Source organism: Uranotaenia lowii, chromosome 3 (genome assembly GCF_029784155.1).
Source record: "Uranotaenia lowii strain MFRU-FL chromosome 3, ASM2978415v1, whole genome shotgun sequence".
Classification (NCBI taxonomy): domain Eukaryota; kingdom Metazoa; phylum Arthropoda; class Insecta; order Diptera; family Culicidae; genus Uranotaenia; species Uranotaenia lowii.
In genome coordinates, this window is record NC_073693.1 from 88,258,457 (window position 1) to 88,274,106 (window position 15,650).

At 33.6% G+C, this 15,650-nt stretch overlaps 1 protein-coding gene across 6 annotated transcripts in view; it reads left to right on the forward strand.

Annotated features, from left to right (window-relative positions):
* LOC129755639 (kazrin) overlaps window positions 1-15,650 on the forward strand; it is a 322,166-nt gene that overhangs the window by 285,168 nt on the left and 21,348 nt on the right. For 5 of the 6 annotated variants that reach the window (XM_055752232.1, XM_055752236.1, XM_055752235.1 and 2 more), the window contains one exon: window positions 15,355-15,378. The exons of the other annotated variant lie outside the window; for it this stretch is intronic. In XM_055752232.1, the coding sequence (XP_055608207.1) occupies window positions 15,355-15,378 (24 nt within the window). The remainder of the gene's footprint in view (window positions 1-15,354; window positions 15,379-15,650) is intronic. 6 annotated transcript variants of the gene reach the window in all.

The following is a 15,650-nucleotide window of genomic DNA, read 5'->3' on the forward strand; positions in this document are numbered from 1 at the left end:
CCAAAATTTTCAAATTCCCAAATTTTATTTTCCAAATCCTACAATTCCAAAATTCCGAAATCCAAAATTTCTAAAATTTCAGATTTCTAAAACTCCAAGATACCAAAACTCCAAGATTCATAAATTCCAAAGTTAAAAAATTTCAAAATTCCAAAATCCCAAAATTCTAGAATTAAACAACTCCAAAATTCTTAAATTCCAAAATGCTTAAATTCCGAAATTCTTAAATTCCAAATGTTTTAAATTCAAAAATTGATGATTTCTAAAATTCAAAAATTCCAAAATTCCAAAATTCTGAAATTCCGAAATTTTAAAATTCCAAAATTCCAAAAATCCAAAATTTCAAAATTCCAAAAACTTCAAAATTCCGAAATTCCAACATTCCCAAATTTTGAAAATCCAAAATTCCAAATTTCCAAACTTCCAAAATTCTTTAATTTCAAAATTCCAAAATTCCAAAATTCAAAAATTTTTAAATTTCAAAATTCTAAAATTCTAATTTTCCAAAATTCCGAAATACCAAAATTCCAAAATTCCAGAATTCCAAAATTCCATAATTGAAAAATTCCAAAACTCCAAAATTCCAAAATTCCAAAATTTCAAAATTCTTAAATTCCAAAGTTTCAAAATTCCAAAATTCCAAAGTTCCAAGCTTCCAAAATTCCAAAATTTCAGAATTCCCAAAATCTTAAATTCCAAAATTCTATAATTCCAAAGTTCCGAAATCCAAAAATTCTTAAATTTCAGATTTCCAAAACTCCAAGATACCAAAACTCCAAGATTCCTAAATTCCAAAGTAAAGAATTTCAAAATTGCAAAATCCCAAAATTCTAGAATTAAAAAACTCCATAATTCTAGAATTCCAAAATTCTTAAATTCCGAAATTCTTAAATTTCAAATGTCTTAAATTCTAATATTAATGATTTCCAAAATTCCGAAATTCCAAAATTCCAAAATTCTGAAATTCCGAAATTCTAAAATTCCAAAATTCCAAAATTCCAAAAATCCAAAATTTCAAAATTCCAAAAACTTCAAAATTCCAAAATTCCAACATTCCCAAAGTTTAAAAATCCAAAATTCCACATTTCCAAAATTCAAAAATTCTTAAATTTTAAAATTCCAAAATTCCAAAATTCTTATTTTCTAAAATTCCGAAATACCAAAATTCCAAAATTCCAGAATTCCAAAATTCCTTAATTAAAAAATTCCATAATTAAAAAATTTCAAAATTTCAAAATTCTTAAATTCCAAAGTTTAAAAATTCCAAAAATCTTAAATTTCAAAATTCAAAAGTTCCGAAATTTCAAACTTCCAAAATTTCTAAATTCCAAAATTCCGGAATTCCGAAATGAAAAAATTCCAAAATTCCAAAATTCTAAAATTTTAAAATTCTTAAATCCCGCAATTCTTAAATTCCAAAATCCAAAAATTCTAGAACTAAAAAATTCCAAAATTCTCAAATTCTAAAATTCTTAAATTCCGAAATTCTTAAATTCCAAAATTCCAAAACTCCAAACTTTAAAAATTCCAAAATTCCAAAGTTCCAAGCTTCCAAAATTCCAAAATTTCAGAATTCAAAAAAACTTAAATTCCAAAATTCTATAACTCCAAAACTCCGAAATCCAAAAATTCTTAAATTTCAGATTTCCAAAACTCCAAGATACCAAAACTCCAAGATTCATAAATTCCAAAGTAAAGAATTTCAAAATTGCAAAATCCCAAAATTCTAGAATTAAAAATCTCCAAAATTCTAAAATTCCAAAATTCTTAAATTCCGAAATTCTTAAATTCCAAATGTCTTAAATTCTAAAATTAATGATTTCCAAAATTCCGAAATTCCAAAAATTCAAAAATCTAAAATTTTAAAATTCCAAAAACTTCATAATTCTAAAATTCCAACATTCTCAAATTTTGAAAATCCAAAATTCTAAATTTCCAAAATTCCAAAATTCCAAAGTTCCAAAATTCCAAAATTCCAAAATTCCAAAATTCTAAAATTCCAAAATTCAAAAATTCTAAAATTCCAAAATTCCAAAATTCCAAAATTCCAAAAATCCATAATTCTAAAATTCCAAAATTCCTAGATTCCATAACTCCTATATCCCAAAATTTTAAAATTTCTAAAATTCAAAATTCCGAAATTCAAAAATTTTAAAATTCTATACAGTAAGGTTTTTTTTTACACTGATATACGTACCGCGTAAAAAAAAACCGTGTAAAAAAACCGTGTTAATTCCCGAAAACCGTGTAAAAAAAACCGTGCTAATTCCCGAAAACCGTGTAAAAAAAAACCGTGTTAATTCCCGAAATCCGTGTAAAAAAAGACCATTCGAATTCTGCAGCTCTGAAGTACTGACACTTAAGACCTGAGACCTGCGACTTGAGACTTGAGACCTGGACTTGAGAATGTAGACTAGAGACATGAGACCTGAGACTTTAGACATGACACCTGAGACAAGTCCAGGGACCTGAGATCAGAGACATGAGACCTGAGACCTGGAGAATGAGACCAAAGACATGGGACGTTAGACCTAAGACCTGAGACTAGAAACCTAAGACATAAAACACGAGACCTGAGACCTGAGACATGAGACATGGGACCTGAGACATGACACCTGAGACCTGAGACCTGAGACATGAGACATGAGACACGAGATATGAGACCTGAGACATGAAATATGAGACATAAGACATGAGACCTGAGGTATGAGACAAGAGCTATGAAAGATTAGACCTGAGACATGAGACTTTAGACCTGAGACAAGCTACTAGTGTTATTACCGCGAAAAATTATATTAGCTCCGATTTCAACTTGCGACCCCTCTAGTGAAAGGGTTTGACTTGTGGGTGACGAAAAATAGTGTCGCGACATCGCTAGTACAAGCTACTAGTTTTAGTACCACGATAAATTAGTTTAGCTCCGATTTCAACTTTCGACCGGTCAAGTGAAAGGGTTTGACTTGTAGATGACGAAAAATAGTGTCGCGACTTCGCTAGTACAAGCTACTAGGGTTAGTACCGCGAGAAATTATATAAGCTCCGATTGAGACTTGCGACCCCTCTAGTGAAAGGGTTCGACTTGTAGGGGACGAAAAATAGTGTCGCGAGTTCGCTAGTACAAGCTACTAGTGTTAGTACCGCGATAAATTGGTTAAGCTCCGATTTAGACTTGCGACCCCTCTAGTGAAAGGGTTTGACTTGTTGGTGACGAAAAATAGTGTCGCGAGTTCGCTAGTACAATCTACTAGGGCTAGTACCGCGAGAAATTGGTTAAGCTCCGATTTAGACTTGCGACCCCTCTAGTGAAAGGGTTTGACTTGTTGGTGACGGAAAATAGTGTCGCGAAATCGCTAGTACAAGCTACTAGGGTTAGTACCGATAGAAATTATATTAGCTCCGATTTAGACTTGCGACCCCTCTAGTGAAAGGGTTTGACTTGTGGGTGACGAAAATTAGTGTCGCGACATCGCTAGTACAAGCTACTAGTTTTAGTACAGCAAGAAATTAGTTTAGCTCCGATTTCAACTTTCGACCGGTCAAGTGAAAGGGTTTGACTTGTAGATGACGAAAAATAGTGTCGCGAGTTCGCTAGTACAATCCACTAGGGCTAGAACCGCGAGAAATTGGTTAAGCTCCGATTTAGACTTGCGACCCCTCTAGTGAAAGGGTTCGATTTGTTGGTGACGAAAAATAGTGTCGCGACTTTGCTAGTACAAGCTACTAGGGTTAGTACCGATAGAAATAAGATTAGCTCCGATTTCAACTTTCGACCGGTCAAGTGAAAGGGTTTGACTTGTAGGTGACGAAAAATAGTGTCGCGACTTCGCTAGTACAAGCTACTAGGGATTGTACAGGTAGAAATTAGTTTCAACCCTAGAGCTTGTACTAGCGAGCTCGCGACACTATTTTTCATCACCTAAAAGTGAAGCCCTTTCACTTGAACGATCGAAAGTTGAATCGGAGCTAATCTAATTTCTACCGGTACTTACCCTAGTAGCTTGTACTAGCGAACTCGCGACACTATTTTTCGTCTACAAGTCAAACCCTTTCACTTGACCGGTCGAAAGTTGAAATCGGAGCTAAACTAATTTCTTGCTGTACTAAAACTAGTAGCTTGTACTAGCGATGTCGCGACACTAATTTTCGTCACCCACAAGTCAAACCCTTTCACTAGAGGGGTCGCAAGTTGAAATCGGAGCTAATATAATTTCTATCGGTACTAACCCTAGTAGCTTGTACTAGCGATTTCGCGACACTATTTTCCGTCACCAACAAGTCAAACCCTTTCACTAGAGGGGTCGCAAGTCTAAATCGGAGCTTAACCAATTTCTCGCGGTACTAGCCCTAGTAGATTGTACTAGCGAACTCGCGACACTATTTTTCGTCACCAACAAGTCAAACCCTTTCACTAGAGGGGTCGAAAGTTGAAATCGGAGCTTAACTAATTTTTCGCGGTACTAACACTAGTAGCTTGTACTAGCGAAGTCGCGATACTATTTTTCGTCACCAACAAGTCGAACCCTTTCACTAGAGGGGTCGCAAGTTGAAATCGGAGCTAATATAATTTCTATCGGTACTAACACTAGTAGCTTGTACTAGCGAAGTGGCGACACTATTTTTCGTCACCCACAAGTAAAACCCTTTCATTAGAGGGGTCGCATGTTGAAATCGGAGCTAAACTTATTTCTCGCGGTACTAATTCTAGTAGCTTGTCTTCGGTCTCAGGTCCAAAGTCTCATGTCTCAGGTCTCAGGTCTCATGTTTCATGGCTCTTGTCTCATGCCTCAGGTCTCATGTCTTATGTCTCATGCCTCATGTGTCATGTCCCATGTCTCAGGTCTAAAGTCTCATGTTTCATGGCTCTTGTCTCATGTCTCAGGTCTCAGGTCTCATGTCTCATGCTGAGGTCTCTAGTCTAATATCCCCTGTCTCAGTTTCCAGGTCTCAGGTCTCATGTCTAATTTCTAATGTTTCATGTCTCAGGTCTCATGTCTCATGTCTCAGGTCTCAAGTCTCAGGTCTCAGGTCTCAGGTCTCAGGTCTCAGGTCTCAAATCTCAGCTCTCAGGTCTCAGGTCTCAGATCCCAGGTCTCATATCCCAGGTCTCAGGTCTCATGTATCATGTTCTTAGTCTAAGAGATAAGATTTTCCCAACTTCAAAAAGATTCTAAGTGTTTTCCTTTGAAAAGGAATATTTTCTCTCAAAAACCGTGTTAATTCGCGAAAACCGTGTAAAAAAAACCGTGTTAATTCCCGAAAACCGTGTAAAAAAAGCCGTGTAAAAAAAAACCGCGTAAAAAAAAACCGTGTAAAAAAAAACCTAGGTGTAATTCCAAAATTCCATAATTTCAAATTTCTAATAATCCAAAATCCCAAATTTCCTAATTCCGAAATTCTAAAATTTCAAAATCAAAATTCCAAAATTCAAGATTCAAGATTCAAGATTCAAGATTCAAGATTCAAGATTCAAGATTCAAGATTCAAGATTCAAGATTCAAGATTCAAGATTCAAGATTCAAGATTCAAGATTCAAGATTCAAGATTCAAGATTCAAGATTCAAGATTCAAGATTCAAGATTCAAGATTCAAGATTCAAGATTCAAGATTCAAGATTCAAGATTCAAGATTCAAGATTCAAGATTCAAGATTCAAGATTCAAGATTCAAGATTCAAGATTCAAGATTCAAGATTCAAGATTCAAGATTCAAGATTCAAGATTCAAGATTCAAGATTCAAGATTCAAGATTCAAGATTCAAGATTCAAGATTCAAGATTTAAGATTCAAGATTCAAGATTCAAGATTCAAGATTCAAGATTCAAGATTCAAGATTCAAGATTCAAGATTCAAGATTCAAGATTCAAGATTCAAGATTCAAGATTCAAGATTCAAGATTCAAGATTCAAGATTCAAGATTCAAGATTCAAGATTCAAGATTCAAGATTCAAGATTCAAGATTCAAGATTCAAGATTCAAGATTCAAGATTCAAGATTAAAGATTCAAGATTCAAGATTCAAGATTCAAGATTAAAGATTCAAGATTAAAGATTCAAGATTCAAGATTCAAGATTCAAGATTCAAGATTCAAGATTCAAGATTCAAGATTCAAGATTCAAGATTCAAGATTCAAGATTCAAGATTCAAGATTCAAGATTCAAGATTCAAGATTCAAGATTCAAGATTCAAGATTCAAGATTCAAGATTCAAGATTCAAGATTCAAGATTCAAGATTCAAGATTCAAGATTCAAGATTCAAGATTCAAGATTCAAGATTCAAGATTCAAGATTCAAGATTCAAGATTCAAGATTCAAGATTCAAGATTCAAGATTCAAGATATTCAAGATTCAAAATTCAAGAATTTTCAAATCTAAATGCAAAATTCAGGATAAAAATTATCAGAATCTACAAATTTATGAATTGAATACTTATCATGTAAGTAAGCAATTAAGATTAAAAATGTTCTAGCTTGAATCTTTCCCAGTTATTTCTAGCCATATTTATTGAAGTGACTTTCGCAATTGAAATTGAGAACTTTAGCCATCAAAAGGATCGAGTGCATATTGGAATACTCGAAACGAAAAGAAGGAAGGTAGGATATTCGAGCAAAGCAAATGCAGTCACAAACCCCCTGCTGCTGCTGCAATTTTCTATCAGTAAATGGAGCAGCACTTGAAGTCGTTGATGTTGATGCTGATGATGATGATTCAACTGCAAATGTGTGTTGTGCAAAGGCTTTGGCTCTGGTATTTGGTGCATTTCAATCATCTCAGAAATTGCATAGCACACAAAAGACATTCCATTCTGTGCTGGTGTTTTTTATCTATTAATTTCTATGGACAGTTTGATCCTGGCATTCCTTCTAAGATAACCCTTCAATGAATAGGAGAATGTATTCTTAATTCTTTCGAAATTTTAACACAATCTATATTGTTTGAATCTAAATGATTCTAATGGCGGTTTCAATATTAAAAGTCAATTAAATCAATTCCGAGCCCTATATTAAAATAGACGCTAACCCCGAAGAGTTAAAGGAATTAAAAATCAGTTTTCCGAAGCTCTTTCACAAACGCTCGGAAATACAGTAGGATATGCAAATCTTCTGTGCCATCCTTGTGGTTCCGATCTTTTCAGCTTCTATAGATGCTAGATTGCTTATAGCTCGGATAGAAATCTGCTGCTGCTGAAACTGAACTCCTCTCGGTTAGGCCTGGCCGGACCGGATTGGTTTCATGAACAAACGACCGGCAAGCGTTCACTTTTTCGTTTTCCCCCTTTCCCTGAGGCCATTAGCATCAAAATCCGAATCCCGGATTAGCTTTTCCGTTTGAAATGCAAATCGAAAGAGCTGCATCCTGCCCAGTTCTGGCTCTGTTTCTGTAGATACAGCCTGAGAAATAACCAAGACGTTTACCGCTACCGATTTTCAGCATTCGGTATCGTTTCAACTTTATGCCGGTGAACATTCTTCTATGTTTAATCTTTAAACAAATTAAACTTCTGTAGTCTGCGATACAAAAGGATGAAAAGGATCTCTAAATTTGCTCAAATGGTTGCAAATTGACTTACCAAATTTTGATCATTTGTAAATTTCTACTGACAAAACTGACCCCTAACTAAATAAACTTCTCATTTCTAAAATCTTAATACATAAGAATTTTAAACCTATTACTACTAAAAGTATTAACTAGTAACGATTCTCTATCTAGAGTATTTTACTTTTTTTTTAATTTTCAAAGTTCTCAATTTAAACAACACATTTTAACAACGCTTCTAACTGAAACTTGAACGGCCATTCCAACTGATGTTGAAAAATAAATGTACCCACCCAATTGGCAACTCATTCGAAAACGTAAATCAACTAACAATTGCTGTTTACGACCGATAACGAGTAGCTGCCTACTCACCTATCTCTCTGATCTTGAATGCTACAAAAAAAAGAAAGGCGCAGCGTTAAATTTTCACAGCTCTTTCGAATTACCTATCGTTTATCTCATTACCCTCAAACGGGGATGCTCATCCTGCGTTGTTTGGTGAGGAAAAGTGGGTCGGTGAAGAGTGCCGAGCTATTATTATTTCAAATTTGATCTCTCACTGACTGCTGCTCCTTCTAACTGCTGAAAACCAAATGTTTACCCTCTGCTAGGGCGAGTCTAAGAAATATGTTTTATTGGGGTTTTATTGAAAATTTGCACGACTAAGCAATTTTAAAAATTAACACCTTAAGGAAAGAATGTAAATAACATCTACAGACTTACCCTTAAATCTTAATTTAAAATTCCAACGACCGTTTTGACCAATTTTCGATTCACACAGTAAACGAAAATAATCGAGTTCAGTTATTATTTTACCGAATTCCTAACATGTGGAGTACGTTCATCTGTTTGGTATTTTTTCATGGCCGAGAAGTGACAACTGTGAAATTATACGGATCTTTTTCAGTTTAAAAATACCAAAATTCAGCTGAATATTTCTGAGATCATCTGTTAAAATTTTGACAGCTGTCAACGTGACAGCTCGTTTTATTACCAAACAAGCGGTATTGTTGTACCGAAATTACTGTAATTATTACCGAATTAACGGTAACGTTTATCCGAAAAACTAAAATAGTTCGTTAATATATACCGAACAATCGGTAAAGTTACCGAAAAACCCAAAAGAACTGTAAATATTACCAAACAGGATGTAACTTTACCGAAATACTGTTATTTTTTCATCGGAATAACTGTTAAAGTTCGGTAATATTTACCGAAAAACCGGGGATTTTTAAATAACCACTGGTGGTTATTAAGGAACTGCCTTGAATAATTACCGGGACTCCGGTATTTTTCACCAAAAAATTGGTATTTTTAACCTTTATATCTGTAATTAGAACCAAAATGCCGGTAATGTTTATCGAACACTGTAAAATGTTCAGTAATTTTTACCAAAACCATTAGACCATTCGGTAATTTCATCTTACAATGCACAACGTTCTACGCGAGATGATTCGAGTCTCGAGTCCTGAATCACATCTCGCGTAAAACGCTGTGCTTTATAAGCTGAAATTACCGAACGTTTTATGGTTTCGATCAAAATTACCAAACATTTTACAGGTTTTTTTATATTACCGGCATTTCCAGAAGTCGCTTCAATTTTATTATTCGCTTCGATTTTATAATTTTTTCTTGCACCGATATGAATAAAAACCAAACAAACTCGGTCCGCAGAAAGTCCTATGTGACCTGTTGCTAGTCCTCCGAGGCTTAGTGAGAGAAAAAGAAACCATTGAAACATTGAATAAATCATCAAAATAATACAAATTTTGTGTAATTTTAACTGTCGCCATCCCGATCAGAAAAGCATATAATGCATATAGGGCATAATGGCCACTTTAAGAAGGATGCTTATTAAACCATAGAAAACAGCTATAATTTGTGAGTTACTTCATTGTTTCGTGTTCATACACCAAAAAGTCTATTTCCCATTGGGCTAAAACTTGAAAAAGTAGATAAAAACGTTTAAAAGTGCTATTTAAATTTTTTTGCCAAAAGCTGAAAATCATTCACTGTGAGGCATAATGAGAACCCCCACTGGGGTAGTATGAGCACCATTAATTGGGGCACGATGAGCATTAACTGCCATAGCATCTAGTAGTGAATTCAAGTCGATGAAGTCAATTGTATTATAGAGCTAAATATAGCTTAACTTTTTTGGTAGTAGATAAAATTTATTATTTATGTGGATGAATATTCACAAATAGATTTTATTCAAATGTATATATTTCAGGGATAAAACAGTTTTCTGTAATATTTGATAACTTTAATTAGAAAATCGGTCGCCTTATAATCAATCTGTTTACTTTTTTAGCAGCAATAGGTATAAGTTTAATAAAAAAGCCTGCAAGTACAGTTGTTTTCCTTATCTTTGATTTGCCTGCTTCAGACGCTGTTATAAGATTATCATCAAGTTGACTGTTATAAGACATCAAGTATTCCATCATAAATTCCGAAAAACCAATTCCATGTATCTGGTAAACTTGCAGCTATTCCTATCAAACGAAACTCGGCAGCCTGTCGGTAGAGGACACGAACTCCGTTTCAAATTCTTATAGTCTACAAAATTCCGGTACATCAGGTACACTTGTTCAAATTCCCATTTTCCAATTTCAAGGCCTGTCTGAGCGCGCTTGAAAAAAACATCCCTATCCCTTTCAAAGTTCAAACAGTCCAATTCAATCCATCAAAAATCTAGTTTATCAGGTAAACCTATACAAATTCCCGCGCGCTTGATAAAACCGTGTCTAAGCAAACAACCTGCATCAATCTTTGTAGGATCAGTACAAAAATAAATGTTCACTTCCTAACAAGCTCAGTTAGAGCAGTAGGTTAAGACACACAACTAGTAAGGCGGGGTAGGATTCAAGTGATGAGTTCGAATCAACTCCCGTCGCCCTTTTTTTTTAACAATTCTCATAAGATTTTTTGTTAATAATATCTTATCTGGCTGAGTTATAATTTTGTTTAAATTATATATACGGTTGTTATGATTTAGTCATGTTTGTATAGACACTTTGATATGATTTGAGATATTTTAACATCATACGAGTAGGTACTAAATTATAACTCATCCAGATAGAATAATAAAATGAATATCAAAATATCGATGGGCTAACGTTCAATCAAAAAAGCACAATTACAATTACAATTATCTCATCATGATATAATTTTGTTGTTCTCTCCTGATCGGCTGGGATGGGATTGGAAAGTGATAAGTTCGATTCTAATCTCTTTACGACAATTTTTTTGCATACAATTCCAATAAAATTTTAAGTTGATATATCCAATCTGGCTGAGTAATAATTTTGTTTGTATCATAATAACGGTTAATATAATTTAGTTATGGTTGCATAGACTTTTTGATGTAATTAGAGATATTTTAGCATACCACGAGCGCTAAATTATAACTCATCCGGATAGAAAAAAAAATGAATATCAAAATATCTCATCCTGATATAATTTAGTTTTTCTCTTCTGATCGGGTTATGATCACTCCTGGACACAATTTTCTTTTATTTTCACACGAATTTTCATCACTTGGCAAAGAACATTTCGCGATGGAGCATTACGTCGTAAAATCCACCCAGTCGATTTTTTTCGGTCTTTTGCATCACGGCAAATACACGGCAACGTAAAATGACGCAAAATCCCAATTGCACTCAAAATATAAAAAAGTTGAATCAAAGCTATCGAACGATTCCTTTTAATTCAACCACGGTAAATGAAAAGTTCATATACCGGTATTTCGATAGCAACTAAAACGCTCGTTTTTAGAACGGTTGGCATAAATTTGTAGAATTCTAAGTTTTTAACGAGATAATAGAGATATAGTTATCATTATTTCAGCAAAGTTTCATATCTCGATTATATCTACAACTTTGTAGAACAAATTTTGTCTCTATCTCCCCAAACATAAAAGTTAGAAATTTTTAGTTCCTGAGATATTCTAATAATATTTTAAATGCCCATTACTTAGCTAATTTTCAACGGAAAACATACTTAAATTATTATTAAATATGTAAAAATGAGATTTGAAATTTATGTTATGCAAAACTGTTCTGCTGAGATTTTATTGAATATCATTTTTGGATTCAGTGAAATAAAGTGTGACGCTAAGTCTGGATTGATTTTTTAGCACCTATCAGGAATTAAATTCTTGAGTTATGGTTAATGCTAGTTTTCTAAAAGTTAAAAAACAATTAAAATAAGTATATAAAAAATAATTCCAGAATGTCTGAGCTGGAAATCTATTTCCAGAACTCAAACTATGTTGATTCTAAATTTGAAGACTCAAGTTTTAGTTCTAGATCTGAGCTCTGCATCTAAGTTCCGAACCCTGAAGCAGAAGTCGAAAACTGACTCTTGAAACTGAATGCTAATATTATCCAATTATTGTTAAAAGAAAAAAAATATTGGAATTTGCATTCAAATTGAAGACTTTTTAGCTAAACTCTCGCTTTCTGTAAATAAAAATTATAAAATATAAAAAATTCTTAAAAATATAATAAAATTCTTTCACAGAAATCACGTTAAGAATGTAATAGCGGCGCATCTGGATTTATTTAGGAAAAAAATATTAATTCTAAATTGGATTGGTAAACTAAAACTTCATGCTGAAAACGCATTTTCATTACATTAATAAAATTGATATCATATATTAAACACAAACCGACAAACGTGATATCGAAGTTTTTCCAAAAGAACAGAATATACATCCCGTCATATAAGTAACTCTTGGATTTATAATAAGAAAATAATATGACATATTTGTCTGTTAAATTTATCACATCAAAGGTATTCTTCGCTAAACTGGCAAATTTTTTTTAAATGTTTTGAAAAAAAAATTTAATTTTTCTCTTTTTTTTATAATTTTGTTACTCAGGTTTTTTTATAATCTTACGGGTACGTCGGTCTTTAGATCCCAAATTTTCTTATTTGCATCATTTTTGCAACTTCAAATCTAATGATTTTGTCCAAAATTTAATTTTTAGTTCCTAAGGTATTCGGTTTTAGACTTTTTGTGATGGAAAAGTTAAACCATGTTTCAAACACACATAACTTAGCCAATTATGAACGGAAATCTCACTTTGATTACACAAGGCAACAACACATACATTTTTCCATGGTGCAAAAAGTATAAGAGCAAATTTTGATGAATTTTGTTTTCGAGATAAATTTTGAAAATAGGTAGAAATACATTAAAATAAAAATTTGTGCAATTCTTTGTAAAAGCTATAAAATATAGCAAATATTTCGAAAATGTAGGTTTTAACTCAATAACCATTTTTTTCGGAAATCGCAAGTTATTTTGACTTCTTAAAAAAAAGTTATTAAAGGTTTCTTTTTGTTTTTTTTTTTTCAAATCTGCGAAATAATGGTTGTTTTGTCGAAATTTCTAATTAAATTCAAACTAAATTAAATCTTTTATATTGTTTAAATCATAAAACAAATCGTTTTCCAGTTTTAAACAAAGATGTTAAATGAGATAAAATTGTCAATATCAAAAACTCAAGGACTTTCTTAAAGGATGTCAAAAAAAAGTCGCGAAAACAGAGATTTATAAGAAAAGATGAAAAATTTAAATGCGTTTCAATGTACCATTCTCTAATAGACGTTAAAAAATTAAAAGGTAATATTCATTTGGAAAACAGTGAGACTTTTTACACAAAAGAAATCTAACTTCAAGTATTTGAGGAAAAAAATTTCAAAAAAAAAGAATTGGAAAACATGTGATTATTAGTCCTAAAAATGCACCAAGTTTAGATTTTTAGGTAAAACCTGGAGACTTATGGCGCAAATCAGTCAGATTACAGAAAAGATTTCATGTTGTTTTAAAATTTCTTTAACAAATCTTTTATTACATTAGCAAACAAAGACGGCTACAATTGCCGAATCACAAGGGAAAGCATTTTTTATTCCTTTGTTTATAAAAAAGATTTTGAAAAATTTAGAAGTCCTGAAATCGAATCATTTGTTATGTTTTGTCTGTCACCTCAAAATTTGGTGAAATGGCATTTGGAAAGTCGAAAACGAAAAACATTTTTGAGCTTAACCAGCCTAGAATAAATATTAAACGACAAAAACTGTTTCAAAAACCAAAACTGTACTCAAACTATACTTATTATCATCCCTTAATAAAAGCAGATTCAGGATTCAAGAATAAGATTATTCTTAGATACTCTGGTACCAGAGATATAATACCAATATAACGTTCAAGATCTTAAATTCTATGATTTTTAGAAAATTTAATATGAAATTGCGTAGTTTCTACTAAAACCACTGGAAAACGATTATAATGTATCTAACATTTTCGTTAAAGATATCAAAACGGTTTAACATATGATTTAAACTTAGGGAAGATAATATATAAAAATTTTCCCTGAAGTCAAAATTATTCGCAGTCTTCGAGACAGTTATAGGGGAAAAGCTGATAGCATATTTCGATTCAGCACCTCCAAATAAGTCAAAATCTGCTTTCAAAATCTTGACATGTGAATTTCGTAAAACTGTGAAATCGAATAGATAATAAAAATAAAATCAACACGCCCCTGTTCATGTTCAGTTTACCCGTAGGGCTACAATTTACGGAAACTGTGAAGCAGCCTCGCAATTCAAGATAAAGCACCACCAGAGAGAGAAAACCGGAACGTCGGAAAAATAAAGGTGAATAAAACAATTGTGAAAAACAAGACACGCGTAAAATCATGGCGGCACGTGGCACACGCTTTGCTGGCTGCTGATCCTTAATCGGGAATGTTTGGTTTGGAAATAAAAACTTGGCAGAAGGAGAGAAACCCGTGAAAGCGCAATACCTACTTCCGGTTAGCAAGAGGGAAACCTCGAAATGGGGAAAGGGGAATCGAAAACGAGAACAAAACAGGTTCCATTTACCCGGGGCTCATTCGTCTGCGTCTGGAGATGGAAGGTAGGTATTTGAACTTATTTAGACGAATTTTCCCGGCTCAGTCGTTGAAGAGTTTGCTAAAGAGCCAAAACTCCGGCTGAGGCACGTACGATTCGTTTGCGAGTGATTTAATGAAAAGTGAATAAGCATTTGCGAAAACGGAGCTGTTGAGTTGACAAATTGCTTTTAATTTGAAGCATTTTAATGAGCGCTTAATCATTACTACCGGGTTGGGATTATTCGGGTTTTCCGGGAGAAATTAATTCCTCTACCAATTCGTAGATACAAATTCACACTCGAAACCTTTCAATTATCCTAGCTTGGAGACGTATGTCGGATTTTGAAATTTTCCTAGGTAACAACTGGAGCGTTCAGGTAAAATAAATTAACGATTTATGAATTGATTTTATTTCTTATGAAAAAAAAATCCTAAATGTAGTTGAGTTTAACTTTTGAAATTTTTGATAGTCTATTTGAATTCAGATATCAGCTTGTTCAAGAGCGATACCATTCGAATCATACATCCCATTTATCATAGCAATAGTTAATGGAGTCTCCTCAGAGTGAAAATTTGCATGCTGCATGAAATTATTCCATCCATACCGACTTAATCCACTTTACCCGGTTACTAATTAGCATTTCTACCATTCTTCCCGCATTTCTTATGCAACTAACCCTGCTGTTGAAAAAAAACACGAACCAAAACCCGTCCACGTGCAAATTGATCCCGACATCCACACACACCTGTCTGTCTGGTATTGCTGCGCTGATCCATCCCGGTTGCACTGTGCAAAATTACTGGGATACGAAAATGCACCTCATTCATCCTTGGTGATCCATCCGAACCAACCCACTCATCATCTGTTGAATGAACGAACGAACGATGTGCGGACCCACCCTGACCCACCATTAACAGTTTTCCGCATGGAAAGGATCCCAGGTAGAGTAACTAGAACCACTTTCCACTTTTATTAACAATTTTACATATATTTCCTTCCCTGTTTTTTGTTTCGTCATAACACCGGAAAGCTGCCACTGTTCCATTGGGACCTCTACTGGGGGTACAAAATTTCTTGTCCCCCTGGGACGGGATAGACAGGATTATTGAAACCAACTCCCCATGGGGTACTCTATAGTCCAGCGGACGTTACTCTTGTCGTGAGGCGGGTCCCAATGGAACAGTGATCTGGACAGTGACCATTTTGAAAAAAA